Source organism: Lycorma delicatula, chromosome 3, assembly GCF_047948215.1.
Source record: "Lycorma delicatula isolate Av1 chromosome 3, ASM4794821v1, whole genome shotgun sequence".
Taxonomy (NCBI): Eukaryota; Metazoa; Arthropoda; class Insecta; order Hemiptera; family Fulgoridae; genus Lycorma; species Lycorma delicatula.
This window is the reverse complement of record NC_134457.1, coordinates 146020346-146041198: the sequence shown is the minus strand read 5'-3', so window position 1 is coordinate 146041198 and position 20853 is coordinate 146020346. Positions and strand designations below refer to the sequence as shown.

The 20853-nt window shown below is 28.1% G+C and overlaps 1 protein-coding gene across 7 annotated transcripts in view; it reads left to right on the top strand.

The window, feature by feature from the left end:
• The window catches only part of LOC142322087 (low-density lipoprotein receptor-like), an 871174-nt gene that overhangs the window by 836908 nt on the left and 13413 nt on the right, over positions 1 to 20853 (top strand). For all 7 annotated transcript variants that reach the window (XM_075360751.1, XM_075360744.1, XM_075360746.1 and 4 more), the window contains 7 exons: positions 1938 to 2238; positions 4725 to 4943; positions 6020 to 6232; positions 8563 to 8704; positions 10259 to 10457; positions 11358 to 11414; positions 17462 to 17601. In XM_075360751.1, coding sequence (XP_075216866.1) covers positions 1938 to 2238; positions 4725 to 4943; positions 6020 to 6232; positions 8563 to 8704; positions 10259 to 10457; positions 11358 to 11414; positions 17462 to 17601 — 1271 coding nt within the window. The remainder of the gene's footprint in view (positions 1 to 1937; positions 2239 to 4724; positions 4944 to 6019; positions 6233 to 8562; positions 8705 to 10258; positions 10458 to 11357; positions 11415 to 17461; positions 17602 to 20853) is intronic.

Here is a 20853-nt window from a genome sequence, read left to right as displayed (position 1 = left end):
CCATTCCATACTCTGCCATTTACTTTCCGGCTTGTAATGATGGACCCATGTTTTGTCACCAGTGATGATTCTGTCCAAGAAGATGTCCCGTTTTTTACCATAGTGATCCAAATGTTTTTTGCAGATGTCCAAGCACATTTGTTTATGCAACTGTGTGAGTTGTTTTGAGACCCATCTTCTTTTTCTTGTTTAGCCTCCGGTAACTACCGTTTAGATAATACTTCAGAGGATGAATGAGGATGATATGTATGAGTGTGAATGAAGTGTAGTCTTGTACATTCTCAGTTCGACCATACCTGAGATGTGTGGTTAATTGAAACCCAACCACCAAAGAACACCGGTATCCATGATCTAGTATTCAAGTCTGTGTAAAAATAGCTGGCTTTACTAGGACTTGAATGCTGGAACTCTCGACTTCCAAATCAGCTGATTTGGGAAGACGCGTTCACCATTAGACCAACTCGGTGGGTTTGGGACCCATCTTGAACAGACTTTATGAAACCCAAGTCTGTTGTGGATGATTTCATATGCAGAACTGTGACTAATTTGCAGACGATGTACTGCTTCATCAATAGTTACTCATCTGTCTAAGAAAACCAGTTCAATGCATGCTCAATGTTTTCCTCATTTGTGGCGGTAAACGGTCGTCCGGCTCCTTCGTCGTGCGTAACACTTGTGAGACCATTTCTGAATTTTTCAGTCCATTCATAGACACTCCATTGCAGCAACACACTGTTCCCATACTGTACCGAAAGTCTTCGATGAATTTCAGCCCCTGATACACCTTTCGACCACAAAAAACAGATCACTAAACGTTGCTCTTCTTTGGTGCAAACAGAAAGCAGAGCAGCCATGGTTAACAGCGATAATGAAACTAACCTAGCAGCATCAAACCTGCACAGACATAACAACAATTAAACCATGCATAACACGACAATATGCAACACGACAATACTACCAATATAAATAAAAATATAACTAAATTGCGGATAATAATTGACTTACCCTTGTAGTATAATACTTTATAATTACAAGTATAATAGATGTATTTGAAATCTCCTTACTCCAAAAATTAAAAAAATTCAATCTTCAATTTAACTTTGTAGTTGTTGTTTTTCAGTTATTCTGCAAAGTTAGCATAACATTACTTATTCCCTCTGTACAATTCAAGACCAATGTATTAATGTTTACAGAAATAAAGATAGTAATTTTATGATGAATAATAAATTTTAAAAATTGGACCGATTAGAAAAATATGATGTTTATAAGTGTAATTAAACATAAATTAACAAATCATCAAGTTGTTGTTGTTGTTGAACTTGAACTATATAAGTTTAAGTTCGTGGCTGATGAAAAATAGTCATTTCCCTTACAGTTTTAACTGGTTATAACGAACAGATTTAAAAAAATTTTTATTTGATAGAATTACAAAATAATCTTTTTCTGTTAAGTGTTGCTAGTATATGTGACAATGAACTGATGTTAGCTATAGATTAGCTTTTTTGTAGTTAATATCACTTTACTTCCTAGAAACCATATGACTTCTTTAAAAAAAGTAATTTATATTTATATGTACACTTGATGACAAAAGATTTTTCTAGATTTGTTTATATCTTTTAAAAGCTGACTAATCATATATAATATTGTATTTTTAGTTAATAATTCTTCATTAATGTTATTTATTAATTATGTATTTAAAAAAAAATATATACATTTATACATCCAGCACGATACAACTAAAAAAAAAGGATCAAGAACGTTCATCTTTTTTTATTAATACTTTCACCTTCATATTAGTTCATTAGATTAGCATCTTCAACTCATGTAATTAACATATTTGTAGTAAGAAGTCTCTATTTAATTTTTTTTTAATAATCTCTAACTTACCATGGTAATTGTAATTTAATATATATATATATTTTTTTTTTCATCTACAGACATAGATGAATGTGAATACCCAGGTGCATGTTCCCATAAATGTGTTAATGAAAAAGGTACATTCAAATGTGAATGTGAACCTGGTTATTTGCGTGATCCACATGATCACACTCGTTGTAAAGCAACAGAAGGTCATGCATCATTACTTTTTGCAAGAAGGCATGATATTCGTAAGATATCTTTGGATCATCACGAGATGACTGCTATTGTTAATGATACTAAATCTGCTACTGCTTTAGATTTTGTTTTTCGTACTGGAATGATATTTTGGAGTGATGTTTCCGAACAGAAAATTTATAAGTAAGTAAGGAAAAAATTTCTGATCTTTTAACAATTACTTTAATCTTCTTAAAATTAAATTTAACTAGCCAGCCTGTCTAGCCAGAACCTGGACCCTCAGGTCCCAGGTTGACCCAGGTGAACCCCAGAGCTCACTACAATTGCTATTTCCATCTTGCCAGGGGGACTGGCGTTCTGGACACTTGCAGAGCTCACTTTGGTTGCCATTCCTGTCTACACAGAGGGTTCCGTCCCCTTGACTCCCGAATTTTCATTATGCTCATGGTTGTGAGAATAATACTGTTAAATAATAATTAAAGTATTTAGTCTTTACAGAAACCTGAAAAAGAAACTAAATTACAAAAGACAGAATAATAGTAACTATGGTAAGTAAAGTACACATACCTTTGACGATGAAAAATTCATAACTTATTTCTTTGCTATGGTGGCAGAAATATAATAATAATGAAGTAAAAGGATTAATCTTTTTTTCTTAATAATATCTTTAATTCATAACTTCACCCTCCTTGGGGGTGAAGAAATAATGAATATCTTTAATATCTTAACCTTGAAGAGAGCTAAGGTCGCAGTCTGTGGCTTAAACCTTCCCTGGGATAACGTCTATGTATCCTACAAATTTGAAAGTAATCTGTCAGTTGGTTCTTGCTTGTTGTGAGAATAAATAAACAGCAACCATTATAGATGTACATATCTATTGAAAAAAAAATCTTGGTAGCGGCTCGCCAGAAGAAAGTAGCATGAAAATTGAGCGAATTGCCAGCTAGCAACCCGAATGAGAAATGTAGCACTGTAAAAAATTATTTATTATTATTTATATGTTTTAATAAATAATTTTTCATCTTAATATAGCATATATAACTCCAGATTATATAATGAAGCTACTATTAAAATTTCCTAGCGACTAATTTAGCAGTTCTTGAGATTTTGCTAACAAACAAATAAACATTTGCTCATATAATAGAGAGATAATACCATCCTGGATGAATTTATGAAATATTTATTACTTAGTGTAATCGTAATAATGAAAATTCAAAGTAATTTAAAAGTTTATCACAAGTAATACTATTACTTGTTCTATGGATGTTGCAGAATGTCAGTTATCTGCAGAGTAGACAGGTAAAAAATAGACTGTGAATGAGTCATATATGAATAAATCTCATTTGTAAGAGGTTTTCTGTAAGTTTAGTTTTGCCTATTTTCTTCTTTTAATGAAAAACTTTTAAAATAATAACAATGTTCAACAAATTTGTAATCATATAACCTTTCAGTAACTTACAACAATGCAATGGATTTTATCTTGGCAGTAACAAGCCAAAAAACAAGCAGTATAACCTAAAATTTCTTTTTCTGTCTGGTTTGGTAACAAAAGGAGCTTTACATTATACTGCTTGTTTTTCATGTAGATTGTATTTTGCTTTATACTTCATTCTGTTAAATCTGTATTTAGTTTGTTTCTCATACCATGTATTTTATATAATTTATAATTATGCTATATGTACAAAGTTAAGAAAAATTTACAATTTTTCTGAGCTTTGACAACAGGTTGACATCTTTTGTTATTAGAATTTAAGTTTATGCCCTATTTATTGCTTGATCACTTCCTATAGGTTTTATTTTAATAATAAAAATTCAGATGTGGTGATTATATATTGAAATAAGAATTATATTGGCATTTTAGAATTAGGCAGGAACAGTTTGCCATCTAGCACACTAACATTACATATATATATATTTAATCTATATCGGTTTAATTTTAAAACTTAGAATAATAAAGGTTGTTTCTTTATAAAAAACTTTTAAAACATCTTCTATGAGAAATAACTCTTATGTTCTTTTTCTACCAGTTTTTCTTCTGGCAGAAAAAGTATAAGAAACAAATGCTTAACTAAATAAAAAATGACATTTTCATAGTATAATCAAAACTCAAAAAAATTTCTAAATAAATTGTATTATAATAGAATAGTCCTTTTCACCAGCATGCATTTCTGCCGACACTGTACACTGTTGTGCAGGATATTATTGTCTTTCAACTAAGCACAACTATTACATGATTATTCACAGTCCTGTTGTCAAAACCATTCTAAATTTAGTACTACTGTAGTGAGATTGACTGGATGAACTCAGAAATAAAATATGATCAGATTAGTTGGTAACTGCATATTCTTATGATTTTTTAAAACTTAAAATTTATGAAAAAATGTGATTGATGAAAATATTTCAGTATTTAAAAAAATAATAATTTCATTGATTACAGTTAATGTATTTCAAGTTATCACCATTTTTTTTTTGTTTATAAAATAATTTAGAGATATAAATATCCACTTATTATTTAAGTTACCATTTGAATATGTGTATGTTTTCTAAATAATCAGCAAATCAGGTACATTTCACAGTATACTATTTTATTCAGTAAACTTATTCTATTTTAACATGTTTTATGTGTTTAATTTGTAATAGCTCTTTTGTATATATTTTTTACCTTACAGGGCACCAATTGATGAAGGAAGTGAAAGAACAGTTGTTATTAGGAATGAAATAACAACATCTGATGGTCTGGCTGTTGATTGGATATATAATCACATTTACTGGACTGATTCTGGCAAAGATACGATTGAATTAGCTAACTTTGAAGGCACAATGAGAAAAGTTTTAATTACTGATAAATTAGAGGAACCAAGAGCAATAGCATTAAATCCACTTGATGGGTACGTACCAAAATTAACTTTATCAAAAATGTATTCATTCTGTTTATCAAAAAGTATTCTATCCCAAGGAAACTTCTGTACTCAATTACTAAATTGAATGATCTGTGGGAATAAGATAATTGGTCATGGTGACCAACCATGTTCAAATATTAACCTTAATATTCTTGTCTTATATTAAGATTAAGACAAAATTTGGTCTTTCATCTTCAATAATTTATTCCATTAACTATAATGCCATATTGATAAAGGAACTGGTAATTCTGGAAGACCTTAGGAAGAAAAAAAATTCTATTACTTAAAAGTGAAATTGTAATAATTTAAAAAAAGACATTTAAGTGTTTGTAAACAAAAAATAGTAGTTGGTTTTAATATATCTTCTTAAAAGAGGAGACTGTTTACATTTAATAACAATAATTGAAGGAAAATAATGGGAAAGTGGTGCAGAGGAAGATGATGTATTTTTGAAGACTAAACTAATTTGAAGAAAGTTAGGAATTATAAGAATATGAAGCGAGAAAAGCTCAGAAGGAAGAAGAAAGGTGAGAAAATATTCTGCTGAGAATTGTCTTTGGACAGATTGGAATCTATTATGCAAGAATACCAGTTTAAGTATTTTTTTTCTCCTGTTTCTGAATAACTCATTTTTTATTACATGTTTAACTTAGAAAAACAAAAATTATTACTTTTTAAATAGTTTTTACTCTCCAGTTTTTCTTTTGAATTTTACAGAAATCTGATTCACGTATACTCAATAATAAGTCCACATGGGATGACAAAAATTCATTGACATTGTATCTTAATTGTACTCTAGTTTCTGAGGAGTTTCTGTGTAGTAGTTTTAAAATATTTAAAAAAAGACAAAAACATTTAATTAACTAAGCATTTTATAAAACTGAATCTAGGATAGTCGCATCTTTACTGCATTTGCATCTGTACTAAAGTTTAAAATGTTGGTTCATTAGTTATTTGCATTTTTTTTTTTTTTTTGAGTAAAAATCATATTCACTGTATTACATTCTTTCTTTTATTTTTTTATTTTTGATTCAATATTAGTTTTTTATTCTTGTTTTGTACAGGTGGATGTACTGGACAGATTGGGGTAAGGAAGCTCGTATTGAAAGAGCTGGACTTGATGGTACACACCGTCAAACAATAGTCTCATATGATATTAAATGGCCAAATGGCTTAACACTTGATCTTGTTCGTAGACGGATTTTTTGGGTTGATGCTAAGCTCAATCTTATTTCATCATGCGATTATGATGGTACAGGACGAAAAGCTGTTTTAAGGTAATTATTATGTTTATACATTTTTTTTTTAAAGAACAATTAAACTGTTGCTTTTTTCCTATAATTTCAATTTTATATATATTTTTTTTGTATTATTTTTTATCTATGTTTTTGTGTGTATTTTCATTTGATCTCATTTTTTGTGTATTATATTTTCTACAAACAATAACTTTTGATGTCAGTTATGAGTAAATTATCAAATAATTATTCAATAATTTTCCTTTACTAACACTGCTTAAATAAATTGCACTTAATGTTATTTGTTTATTTGTACTTAGTGATCGATACCAGTGTTTTTACTTCCTTGTACAAAGTAAAGGAAGTATTGTGATCGCAAAAAATTCTGGTTTCCAGATTTCTAATATCCATTTTGACCATTACTGAATCAATTCTGACTAGTTTCAGCGTGACGTCTGTACGTACATATATATGTACGTACGTGTCTCGCATAACTCAAAAACGATTAGCCGTACTATGTTAAAAATTTGGATTTAGGACTGTTGTAACATCTAGTTGTGTACCTCCCCGTTTGATTGCAATTGACTGAACCAAAAGTGTCCAAAAAAGACTTTTTCTTAACTACAGTAATAAGTCCTTATTAAGAGCTTTTCAGCAGTATATCATAATACTTATTTACATTGCTTCCAGAGTTATAGCCAAATAAAATTTTAATTAATGAAATATTTGGATCTTACAAAGGAAGGCACCATATCGGTTCGAATCAGGCTTCATCTCCTTTTATTTTTTAACATTTTTTTATTCAGATATATTGATTTATTAATAATTATTAACCCATGATTGTAAAAAAAAAATTACAATAAGTAATTTAACCAATAATAACAGTAATCAATAATAACAGTAAAAAAAGTATGAAAAAAAATTATTAGTGAAATTAAATTTTATGTACTTTTAAAAATGTGTATATTTAATTTAATAGGCATACATACATATGTGTATATGTAATAGATTTGGTGAAACATCTGATTATTTAATATTAATTGAAAATTATAATTTAGAATCATATTATTTTTGGATTTTCTAGTTTAATTTCTGTTAATTTTATTTAATTTTAATTAATTTATTTAATTTAATTATTTAATTATTCTGGAATTTCTGTTTAATTTTATCTACATTAAAATTAACTACAGAGTGACTGAAAAATAGACCCTCACAAGAATAACAAATACACTGAAACATATATGCCCGGTTGCAAAAAATTTCTTATCTTTTAGTTAATTACTACTCTGATATTGTCAGACAATATTCTCCCTACGTCGGAGTTGGTCATCATTTCATTTATTCGTTTTTTGTTGCCACTCATTTAATCACTCTTTGGTTTGATATAATTCTTCTGATCTTAATTTGTGTACATATTCTCTAGTTTTCAGATTTTCTCTCTCTTTATATTCATCATCCTCTCATAATCGTTTTATTCTTTCCTTGGTCTTAATATTTTCTTCCTCTTTATATTTATCATCTTCTCTTAATCTTTTTATCTTTTCTTTGTTTGCAACATTTTCTTTCTTTTTTCCTTTTTTAATTTTCCTTTTTTTTAACTTTTTTTAAATTTAAATATATTGATTTATTAATTAACCTCTGATGGTAAAAAATTTTTTATGATAAATAATAATTCAGTAATAACAATAAAAAAAATATGAAAAAATCAGAAGTTATTAGTGAAATAACATTTATTGTACTTTTAAAAATATGTATATGTAATTTAATAGACGTACAAGGAAATCATGTGGTGTCCACATCAAATTATTTTATGGTGTGTGTGTGTGACTAAGAAAAAAATTATATCACTTAGTTTTGATGGGCTAGAGTGATTTTAAATCTCTTAACCTAATTCAATATAATGTTTAAGGTTGTTTGAAGTTGTCTTCAACCTCATCAAATAACGGTGACATGGTAATTGATTATGAGAGACTCACTCATCCTTGCTAAGTTCACATTCTATATATACTGCTTAAGTTTAATAAGATAAATCTTTGTATTGTTCTTCAAAAGTAATTGTGTTTCTTTAATCATCATCAGTGTCTGTAATTTATTTCATTCATAAATAAGTAATTTGTAAGAAACCTGCAATCCAAGGGTATATAAAATAATTGGAGGATAAGTTACAAAGGTTCTTCTTCATCTTTTCAGGTGAATCCTTTTTTTAACTTAAATACTTCTATTATAGCAGGTTCAGAGGTTCAGAGATTTGATAGTTGTTTCAATTTTTTGAATTATTTTTAATATAATTTGTCAGCAAATTAAAAAAAAAAAATAACTAAAAACTTATTACTTTTGTTTTTTTTATTTTACCTGTTTTCATTACTTTTCAGATCTTCTGATTACTTACCACATCCATTCTCCATCAGTGTCTTTGAAGATTGGGTTTACTGGACAGATTGGGATAAACAGGCTATATTTAGAGCAAACAAATTTAATGGCAGTCAGATTGCTCCTGTAACAGCAGTTAATATGGTTAGTAAAATTTAATAAATTGGAACATGTTGAATATTTTTTAAAATTGTATTTTGTGATACTGAAATTTTAAATGAAGCATTATTTATGTATCAGTACTAAGTAATGTTTCTAGAACTGAAATTACATATATATCCATATGTATAAAATATTAACTGTCTTTATAATGGGATTTAAAATTACAGTATCTTATTAGGGATTTGGAAAGTTCATGAGTTTGTGAACTTTTTGTGTTATACTTGAATGAATATGTGTTTTAAATCTATGCATAAAGAATATATGAAGATAAAAACTGCGATGAAACTGTTCTTTCATCGCAGTTTTTATCTTCATATATTCTTTATGCGTAGATTTAAAACACATATTCATTCAAGTATTTCTTTGTTAATTTCTCAAAGATGATTTAAAATAAATTCAAGTCTGCAATAGACTTACAGATTTTTCTTATCTATTTTGCATAATTAATGAAAATATTAGCAGAATTGTAGAAAAATTGAAAAATAAAATAAAAATGGAGAATATAAAGTGTTAACTTAGAAAAATGTTGCTGCACATTTGGCATGAGAGATAAGTCATTCTCAATAATAGACCAAATATCAACTTTAGGAATAAAACCACTGGAACATTAAAAAAATTCAGTCTTTTTCTTTTTTAATTTTTAATTATAGTTTCTAATCTCTTTCTTCAAACTGTAGCTAACATCATAGTGTCAATAACATCATGATATTCTGTCTGATTCTGTTATCAAGATGAGTGTGGGTTCCAGTGATAGAAATTACAAAATAATAATAGCTATATAATGACAATTCTAGTTCATTTTGAAAATAATAGCCTTTCATACTTTTCTAACCTGGAAGATCCTGGTTTGGCATGGCATTTTTTACACACAACAAAATTTTAATTCCTTATTCCCATGCACAAGCTTCAAGTTTACGTGATGAATTAATAAAAGAAGTATCCACAACTATGTACTCTTCACCTCCCTCCCTAATTAAATATTACAAGATTCAGGCTAAGAGCTAGTCCTTGATATTGTCCAATTCCCACAAAAACCGCCATCATATTTTCTTTATTCTTAATCCAAACTGTCCGTTTGTACATTTTTCTTTATAATCCTAATGTACTTCTTTTTAATTACCATTCAGATCTTGAACATGCATTTTATAGATATTTTAACAAGGAAGATGAAATAATTGAGATGACAAGTGATAAAATGTCAGACAATGCTAGGAATCAGATGCGAGAAAATCATGAATATTCATAATTCTAAATACTATAATATTATCATGTCTTACAATATTATTATAACTGTTATAACACTATGAAAAATAAAACTCATCAACTATTAGCAAATTTTGTGCCTGTTCCCCAGCATGATGTTAAAAATAGGATTTAAAAACAACAATATTTGCTATCTGTAGCTCTGATTAAATGAAGCTATCTATAAAAGGAAATTTTAAAATAATTCATTCACTCATTCCTAAATTTACAAAAATTAATTTTTGCTCATAGTTTCCATGAATTTAGTATTCTGTTAAAAATGTTCTTTTTCAGCTTCAAAACCCAATGGTTATTCATGTGTATCATCCATATCGACAACCAGATGGTTTAAATCATTGTGCAGCTGTAAATGGTCATTGTTCGCATTTATGTTTACCAGCACCTCAGATAAATTCAAAATCTCCAAAGATTTCATGTGCATGTCCTGATGGATTAATCCTCATGGCAGATAGCCTTATGTGCACAGAAGATGGTATGTATGAAAAAATATCAAATTAAAAAAAACTACTTGAAATTATTTATTTTTCATGTTTTTTTTTTTTTTTTTTTTTTTTGTTTCATTGTAATCATGAAAATACTTATTATTTTTTTTTTTTTTACTTTTTTATTTGGTTGGGTACTGTAGACCAACCATTCATTAGTATGTGATTTTAAAATTTTTAAGTCCATTTAAAGCTACAGTTATTAGGAAAAAATTATATTAAGTTGATATACATTACGCTTGATGAAACTTTTGATTTCCTTTTAATCTTTTAAAAGTTTGTTATCCTGTATTAATTGAAATTTCTTCTCAAAGAACATTTTTTTTATTATTATTCAGCAGTACTTATGTATTTAATTAATTAAATTATCCTTTTTTAAGTAACTGTACTTATTAGTCTCAGTTATTGATGGTGATGATGGGAAACAAATTTAATAGAGCATTCTTAAACCTTTTCTGCCTGACACTAATTTAAAGTTTACAATACATTTTTGTTTTACAAAATATAATACAATTTACCAAATGATATAGTTAAAATAGTGCCAAATAGATGTACAGGTTGTGATAATTATATTATATAAAGTTTTGGCTTAATGCACAAGGATGCTCTGCTGAACAGTAAATTTTAGTTAAGTATTGAAGTTCTGCCACATTGTATAATGTAATCAGTTGTATTTCAGTAGTTTTTATCCTAACAGTTTATCTGTTGTCAAATAAAAATATCATTCTCTAGGCCTTATTTTCTCAATTAAAGATTAGATTCCTTGAAAAGTTTCATGATTCTTTTTATTTTTTGTTATTATTTAAAATTAACTTTTTTCTTTTTTTCACCAGTTAATTAATTTTTATTTATTATTTTTTTATTTTTTATTTTTATAATTTAATTTTCAGTTGAAAGTGCCTCAGCTATTCCCAAAATGGCAACGAATAACACTTCAGTACAGCCTGGTAAGTAAAAATTAATTACTCTTTAATTAAGCAACTTACTCTAATAATGAATAAATGACTGTTGACCATGAACAATAATATTTGATATATGTGTTCATATATATGAGCACTTAAATGAAAACTTATACTTTATTAAACTCATGCAATGTCTTATTGTTTTTTTGTAAATGTCTTACATTTTGGCTTTAAAAAAAAAATTTATTTATTTATTCACTCTTTATTTTTAGTTAATTTTAATTTTATTTATTTATTTATTTATTTATTTATTTATTATTATTATTATTATTAAACTGATTTAGCAAATACATAAAAAATAATGCACGAGGAAAAATTTCAATTTATTTAACTTATTCTGATGCTAGGATGAATTTCAATAAAATACTGCTTACCTTTATTTTTGTATGTATATGTGAGTGTGTGTGTGTATTTTGTTTTTTAAATTCTATTTATATATATCATGTAGTACTGAATGAGATAAGACATATCTTACCTTAAATTTATCATGAAAGTACTTTCACAGGATTCAGCATCCTCAGCCAATACATGGTATTTATTTCATGTATCATATGCAGGGAGTGTACAGTCCGTGTACAGTATTTATGTACCATGTACTGTATTTATTAAATGTACATGTACATGAAATAAATACTGAAATAAACCATATACATGGTTTATTTCATGTACATGGACATTATTTATTTCATGTTCATGTATATCATAAATAAACTGTGTACGTGGTTTAAGTATTTTTAATTTTTAATATCTTTCTAATATACAGTTTCATTAAATGAATTAAATCATATCTGAGGATGCAGGATCCTATGAAAGTTGTTTCATGATGAAATTAAGGTAAGATATGTTTTATCTCAATATTCTGTACTTGGTGATTTAAATTAACAAAATTTAGAATATAATTTAACATTACAGAGGAATAGTATAAATCTTAAAAAGATTAATTTCAGTAAAATAATAAAATAAGTAAATATATATATATACACACGTACATACAGTGTGTCCCTCGAAGGAACAGAGAAACTTTCAGGACTTGTTTTACTGGTGAAAATAATGAAAAAATGTTCAACGTCAATATAAGTCTTGAAGCGCTTTATTTTCAAGTTACGACCAAAAGATTTCACCCGGATTTCAGCTCTTCTAATAAAATGAAGCCCTACTGTAATTTTTGGGACCCAAATTAAGGAGTAAAGTTGGTGGTTTCTTATGTAACTGACGTAAAACACTAAATTCAGTGTTAAAAAACAATTGTTTTTAGTTTGTATTTCAATAGCTTTGTTAAATGACTAAAACTGCGAAAGATTTAATAACAAAACTTGTAGAGAATTTAACTCTGAGAAAATTAATATAAATAAAGTAAATAAAAACTTTTAAAAATTAATTTTTTATTAAAGCAAAACAGACGATAAATAGACAGAAAATTGTAATATTCTTTCTGTACCTAATAAACATTCTTTTTAAAAACAAAAATGTAAATACTGAAAATAATTTTAAAGAAATACAGCATTTATAAAACAATATTTTAGATATATGTATTCAATAATTTGCACAGGTAAAACAAAATAATTACATAAAAAACTAAATTGAAATGTATGTTACTTAGAAATATTTAAAGAAATTTTATTGTATAGGTTGGCAATAGTAGCAGCTGGTGAACAACAAAAATTGTGTACTTCTTTTGAATCTGTTGTTATAAATTTTCATACAGACAAAAGAAGTGTAGTGTAATGTAAAAATGGCATTTCAATTTCCTAATGAGGAGGAATATGTTGTTATAGTTTTTGTTTATGGATTTTGAAATGGAAATTCTTAAGCTGCTCAACATGAATATCAGGAGAGATTTCCTGGAAGAAAATTTTTGATTCCAAATTTCTTCAGTATATCAGTATTTATGAATGAAAGGGTCATTTTCAACATGCTCATTTACTGAACACCAGGTAAATCATTGTGTTAATGATCAACATCAGTTGATTCAACATATTCAGCATAGCCCAGGCACTAGTACAAGGTAAATTTCATGTCGCACTGGTTTGTCAAAAAACAAAATGTGGTGCATCCTACAGAAAGAAAATCTTTATCCTTCTTGCCTGCAGAAGGTTCAAAATTTGCAGCCAACAAATTACCCTTAGTGATTACTTCTGTCATTGGTTTCTAAACAATGCTGATAAGGTAAATTTCATTTTATTTACTAATAAAGCCACTTTTGTGAGAAACGAATCTTCAGTTCTAAAAATATTTTATTCAATTCAAAAAATTCTAAAAATAGTTATTTATGGAGCGAGAACAACCCATATGGTGCTGTGGAAACTGGTTTCCACAGCACCACATGGGTTTCTACATACATTCATGGTTTCCAACATAGATTTCACATTGATGTTTCATGTGCCATTATTTATTACAAAATTCTGGGACCATTTGTTTTCAATGAAAATCTTACAGGAGATGCATACGTTCATTTCTTGAAAAATAATTTACCAGCTCCTTTGGAGAATGTTCCTTTACACACTAGATTGCGAATGATTTTCTGGTGCGACGGTGCAACACCACGTTTTTCAGAAGTCACTTGAATGCTAATTTCTTAGACTGCATTGGACACGGTGCACCAGATCAATTAGCCACTACGATCACCTGACTTAACGCCTCTAGATTACTTCATTTACTTCATGAAAACGCTAATATACCAAAAATAAGTAATTACTAAAGAAGAGTTACTCATTAAAATACGAAATTCTATTGAATTTATACAAAATGATCCTGACGTAATAACAGAAACCTGCCAGAAATAATTTACATTGGGCAGAGTGCTGTGTACATTGTGAAGAAGGGAATTTCGAACAATTACTGTATACCATTTATAATTTCAAGTATTTTATTTTTTTTTGTTTTACTATATTAAGAATAATGTTTATTAGGTACAGAAAGAATAATATGATTTTCTGTCTAATATGATTTTTCATCTTTTTGCTTCAATAAAAGCCCGATCTTTAAAAGTTTTTATTTACTTTTTATTGACTGTATTTACATTAATTTTTTCAGAATTAAATTCTTTACGAGTTTTGTTACTAAATCTTCCCTATTTATTAGCCATTTAACAAAGATATTGTACTGCAAACCTAAAAAAAAATTATTTTTTGACGTTAGATTTTATGTAAACACCAAAACATAGTAAATAGATAAGTTAGACTCAACATATTAATGGTGCTTGGACCACAGATTCTGCAGAATCTTCGTATTTGTTTGTAATAAATTTCAACAACTTTGACAAATTATAAAATAAATATATTTTAATGTAATTATAGAATTTAATAACAACTAAAGATATGGAACCCGTGAAAGTTGATTCTTAGAATTAATATGGTAAGTTTAACTTATCTATTTATTGTGTTTTGGTAAAACATATGTAATATATATATATATATACATATATACATTATTTATAATGTAGTATAATATAATATAATAGTAATTTATTAATTCATTAGATCATATCCATTTATCTGTGAAAAGTGTTCTTTAGCTTGATAAATTTTTAAAAAAAGTGACGAAAAATAGAATAAATGAAACAAGTGGACTTAATCATGGTACTGTAAAAATATGTTTTGAAATATGCAGTTGGTTTATTTCAATTCATACAATTTTTTTTATAACACATGAAGGCTCATAACCTCAAAATCTGCTTACCATTGTGACAAAGTTCTGACCATAATATCCAGTTTTTACCAGAAAAACTAAAAGCTTAGTATTTATCAGAAAAACTAAAAAAATAGTATTTTTTAATAATTTTGATCAATTTTGGAGTGGGGGTGAAATTTAGCAAAAAACCTTTTTTCAAAGTTGTTTACTTTATTAATATTCACAAAATTATAAAAATAAATATAACCTTAATTGTGCAAAATCTGGTGACGATTTCATTTTCCCCCTGTAACTCCCACCCACTGACCTTTTGAATTGAAAATTTAGTAGCATCAGTGCCCCAACTAGAAATATTATAACCAAGTTTGGTGAAAATCGGTCAAGTAGCTGGAGTTATAAGGCGATTCACATGCCAACATACAGACATACGTACACACATATTGTCGTGGAAATTTTGACGCCATTTATTGGTTTTCTGGAGTTCTTAGTGGTCAATTTGTCAAGATTTGATGAAAACCAGATATGCCTAATTTTGACTGATTACCATACTTTCCTTTCTATACAGCTACAGCTGGTATATAGATGGGAAAGTAAAAATAATATGAAATATAATCTTCAGTTAAAATTAATGAAAATATTGCACTATGTAAATAAAGTATCAAACAGATGATTCTATAAGTGCTTTTTGTGTTCTTTTTGTACATTTATTACTTAAGAGTAAGTAGTTTTTGTAATCTTCTTATAATTGTACTTGATCTTACCTAACTGGCCAGCCATTTAAAAAAAATAAGATTTATTATTTCACTCTTCAATCTCCTAAATATTTCTCTGTTGCGCAGAGTGTTCTCCCTAGCTTCCAATTCTTTAAGAGCCAACTTTATTATAACCATCCAAATAAGCTAATCTTCTGTCCTGTTTTTCTTGTTGCACTTTTTTTTATCTTTTGTTTATAAGAATATGTCCCAGTTTTTCAAATCTCTTGCTTGTTAATTGTTTTTACCGCTTTTGTTTTGTTGCAAAGTCCTTAAATCTTCACATTTCTTCTTTGTCTGAACTGATTGTTCTCAAGGATCACTCTGAAAATTTTCCTTATAACATTATAGTGAGAGACATTAGAAGCTCCAATTTTTTTCTTAATATTCATTTTCCTCTCTATGTTACAAAATTAGCCTTAAAATTTTGTTTACTTGTATTTTTGTTTTTCCTAACGGTATTCTTATTATGAACATTTTACTTAAGACTTAGAAGAGGATGTCTCAGCTACTTTTATTTCTGGAATAAAAATCTTTTCACATATGATATAATGATAATTCATATGTCTAAAAATAATCAGTCTTCTTCTATTATAAATTTACAGATATAATTGAATCACCCAGTTTTTCTCTATAACTTTGTTACCACTTTACACCACTGGAGGCCTGACCAAACACCTGGATACTCCCGTGTTTTATATAATTCTAGGAGTGAGCATGGTTTTTTGTTTAAGAACCTTGTTCCTGTCAGATAGCTCATTCATTCAGGAGGAGAAACAATTTTTGTAACATACATTTAAGCTTATCAATGCAAAATAATTGCTCAATAATATACTGCTTCTGTCTGAGTAAAAATAATCTGATCTGTTGAGGGATTGTGGGTACGATGGTTGTGTCCATTTTGAGTCTTGAGCTTTTCTATGGATGGGGTTATGTCTCTTGTACTGTGGTTCTTCCAAGGGTAAATCATTTTTTCTCATCACCCACCCCTTTTCTTTCCTTGATCCTTCTTTTCCATTATGAGTACAGAATAGATGTACCCTATTAGAGGGTGTACATCTGATCCTACAAGGTCTTCTTTGCTAAGGATGTTAGGATCTGTACAGCCACTTTGTCCTTAGTGCTACCTTATAGTGGGCTGCCTTTGGGTCAATCAGTGGACTTCATTTCTGTTCAGTAACTGCACAATAAGCCCAATTGTTAAAATACCTTTCAGATAAAGCTGTAACTCATAATCCCTCCTAAAAAAAATATAAAATTTCACTTTAAAAATAATAAGATTATATCATGTAGTGGAACAAAATAATTATTTTTGTTATTGATTATTTTTTTTGTGATAGACAAAATACTAAACATAAAGTAATATCAAAAGTTCTTGTTTATATTGAAACTTCTTTGACTATGCTAGTTCTATTACATATTAAACCTATTATGTACTTTATAATTATTTTTTATCATTTCCATTGCCTATCTTCATAACAAAAACAAAATCATTGCTAAATAAATTATATAGCATAATAAACGATGCAATAATATTTTTTTATTTAATTAGTTTGAAAATTAAAATTAAAAAAAAAAAAAATAGAATAAATAATAGCATGCAGTTAAGTAAAAATGATTTTTATTTCATCAATGTTTTTTTCTTTCCAGTATCAGGAAGTGATGAAGGTAGTGATAACAACATCAATAGAAAAACAAGTAAAGAAACTGAAAGTGAAGATGCAGATACTGGAATGATTGCTGGAATTGTCATAGCCATTGGTATACTTATCCTTGTGTTGGTTTCACTGGTAAGTTATTAATTAAATACTTTAAATATTGTTTTCTGTTTTTTCTATAACATTTAGTGGCTCTGTTTAATTTAAGTTTTATTTTTATTATTTGTCGATTTAGTCGCTTCATTTGCAGTTGGTAAATACATTTACATTTTCTTGATCAACTTTTTTTCAATCTCATCACATTAATTTTGATATGAGATGTTTATCTTAATTTTATTATCACTTCTGCTTATACTTGTCTCTTACTCTCACTCAAAGAAGTCTGTCTGATCACAGTACTTGTAATCATAAATTTACTATAATGCTTTACTACCCCTCATACTGAAGTTATATGAATGAATATTAGATAGAAGGATTTGGGCAAAAATAAAAGAGAAATTGGTATAAGATAAATGGATTTGACATGGAAAATCAATGAATGATTAATTTTTTCATCAAGGCAGGTGATATTACGGTAAATGCTGATACGGTATTCCTCAATATAGGTAAAGAATACAATAAAAATAGATTAAGAATGGTGGAAAAAGAGATGTTGATGGAGATTTTAGAATAGTCTGAATATGAAAACTGGGAAAAAATAGATTGAGGTAGAACATGGCAATTTTAAAATAAAAAATGAAGTATGCTGTTTAGTAGCAGTAATGTGCTGCTGTTAGTATTTATTTTTACAGTTGCTATAGGTAGGGTCCAAAAAAAGATGAGACAGGGTTAGCAAGGTTATTATTTGCAGGTGATGTAATTATAATTAAGGATGATAACACCTTCTTCTTTAGTCCAAAAGGTTCTAGGTTGCATATGATTAGGTATGGCATTTTTATTGTGCTGCATATAGTACAAAAAATTAATCAATTTATAACAAAATAAAAAATAAACAAAATGTCAATGATTGGAGTTAGTGGCCAAAAAATTATAAAATTTAATAATTCCATGATGGAAAGAATAAAGATTTGGTGCAGAGTAGAGGAGGAAGGAAAAAGTTGTAGAGTATTTTATCATATTAAAAACGTTAAGTTTTCCTTGAGAAAACAAAATTAATTTTTTATAGCTTTTGTGAACTTCGTTAATAAATTTGAATGTAACTAAAACATATTAATAAGAATAAAACAAAATTTTACATGAACTTAAAAAATTAAACTACACTTATATTGAAGTTATATAAATGAATATTATAAAAATGTATTGGTCAAAAATAAAAGAGAAACTGGTTAAAGATCAAACAATATTAACGTAGAAAATCAGTGAGTGATGTACGAGGGCTGTCTAGAAAGTAACTTACGTTTTGAAATAAAAAACCAACTAAATAAAAAAAAAAGAAATTTTATTATATACATTTGAATCTTAAATTATTTTTCTACATATTCGTCATTTAAATTGAGGCACTTATAATGATGCACAAGCTTTTCAATTCCTTCTCTGTAGAAATCTGCCACCTTAGATTTTTGGCACCCATCTTGCACAAAACTTTTGATAATCAAGCTTCCCTGATATAGTTTCATGCAGTAAACTTTGAAAAATTTGGGAGAAATGAAGCAAGAGAGTTCTGTAATTGTAATGCGGTGATTTTCACGAATTTTATAGTTGATTTTCATCATCATCATTCATCAGTCTCAAGGCTTGGCCGACCACTGTGGTCCTCATCATGAACACTGGTGCAGCCATTTTTAAACTGAATGCACTACTGCCTCACTCCACTTTCACTCATTATTCCATCTCCGTATACCTCAGAAAGTTGCTGATGAATTTCAATTGGTTTGAGGTATTTTGCCTGTAAAAACCTAATCGCTGAATGCACCTCACAACTCACAGGATTTTCTATTGAAGCACACATTTTAATAATTCACAGTGAACAAAGTAGAAAAATCACATTCCATACACTGTGACAGCTTCATGCATATTGAATTTAGAAACGTTTTGACGCCAAGATGGCGGCTCTATCCCCACCCATCTCCACGCTAAGCACAAACATAAGTTACTTTCTGGATCGCCCTTGTAATTTTTTTCATCAAGGCAGGTTTATAAGAAGAAATGGGGTTATGGTTAATGCTATTTATTAACGGTTAATTAATACGATTACAGTAAATGCTAGTAAATGAAAGTTTTCATATACTAAATAAGTGGTCTGATTTTAACCAATAGGAATTTCACCTCAGTAGGTGAAATATTATTAAAAGTAGGTGAAATATTATTATAATATTTCCAATAGCCAGTGCTATTGGAGATTTTGAGCAAATAGATAGGAAACTGAGTTCCCAAACATGCCCACTAGGAGAGTCACTGCGTGACTTGCCAGCAGTGCAGATGAAGTCAGTGTCAGTGTTTGCTGACCCAATTCTACTGTATCTATTTATGGAAGAGGGGATAATGATAGGAAGTGAACAGAAGGAATAATGATTGCCTCATACAGCCAATTCAAGTCCTATAGGAAATCATAGAAGTTTTTTTAGATAATGTGTGACTGCAATACTTATTTTCCTTTTATAATAATTATAATAAAATGTTTGTTGAAGTTAGATTTTTTATTTAAAAATTTTTATATATATATAAATGGAGTTTCTAAAATGATGGGCTGGCTATACTTTTTTGGATTGTAATTGTAAAACTAAACAAAAAATATTCCTTAGGAAAAATAGCGATTTCTCCTTCATTCTCTCCCTGTCTGCCATTTTGTTATATATATATAAATTTATATCTGAAGTTTGGATAGACAAACCACATTAATATTTGGTAAGTGTCTTTGTAATAAAGTATTAAAATTTAAAAAAATCAGGAATTAAATACCTTTGCAAATTATAAAATGGTGGCCATGTTTATTTTTCAATCCGTAAATATTAGTTTTATCAAAATTTATGTTGTTTGCTAAAATATTAAGCCTTTTATTTTGAACAAAATGACATTTTATTTTTTTAAATCGGTTAACAAATAGCCGATTTATGGCAGAAAATTTATGTTGTAATTTTGTTTCTGTTTGGTTTTCATGCCCTCCACTTTACATTCAGTTTGATTAAATATTGTTTTTATTTAATATTAATTCTAGTATTGTAAATTAGTATCAAATTAAGTAATTTTCTCACAATAAGATTTAATATTAATTAATAATAAAACAATTTATTAATTTTTCACTTTTGAATATTTTTACACAGCGACTATTACTGTTGATCATGTTATCAATGTTAAGTGAAATTTCCTTCAACAGGAATGGTGTTCAAAACTATCACAACCAGCATATCTGGAGCAATAAGAATCCTCATGGTACCTTTCAAAGTA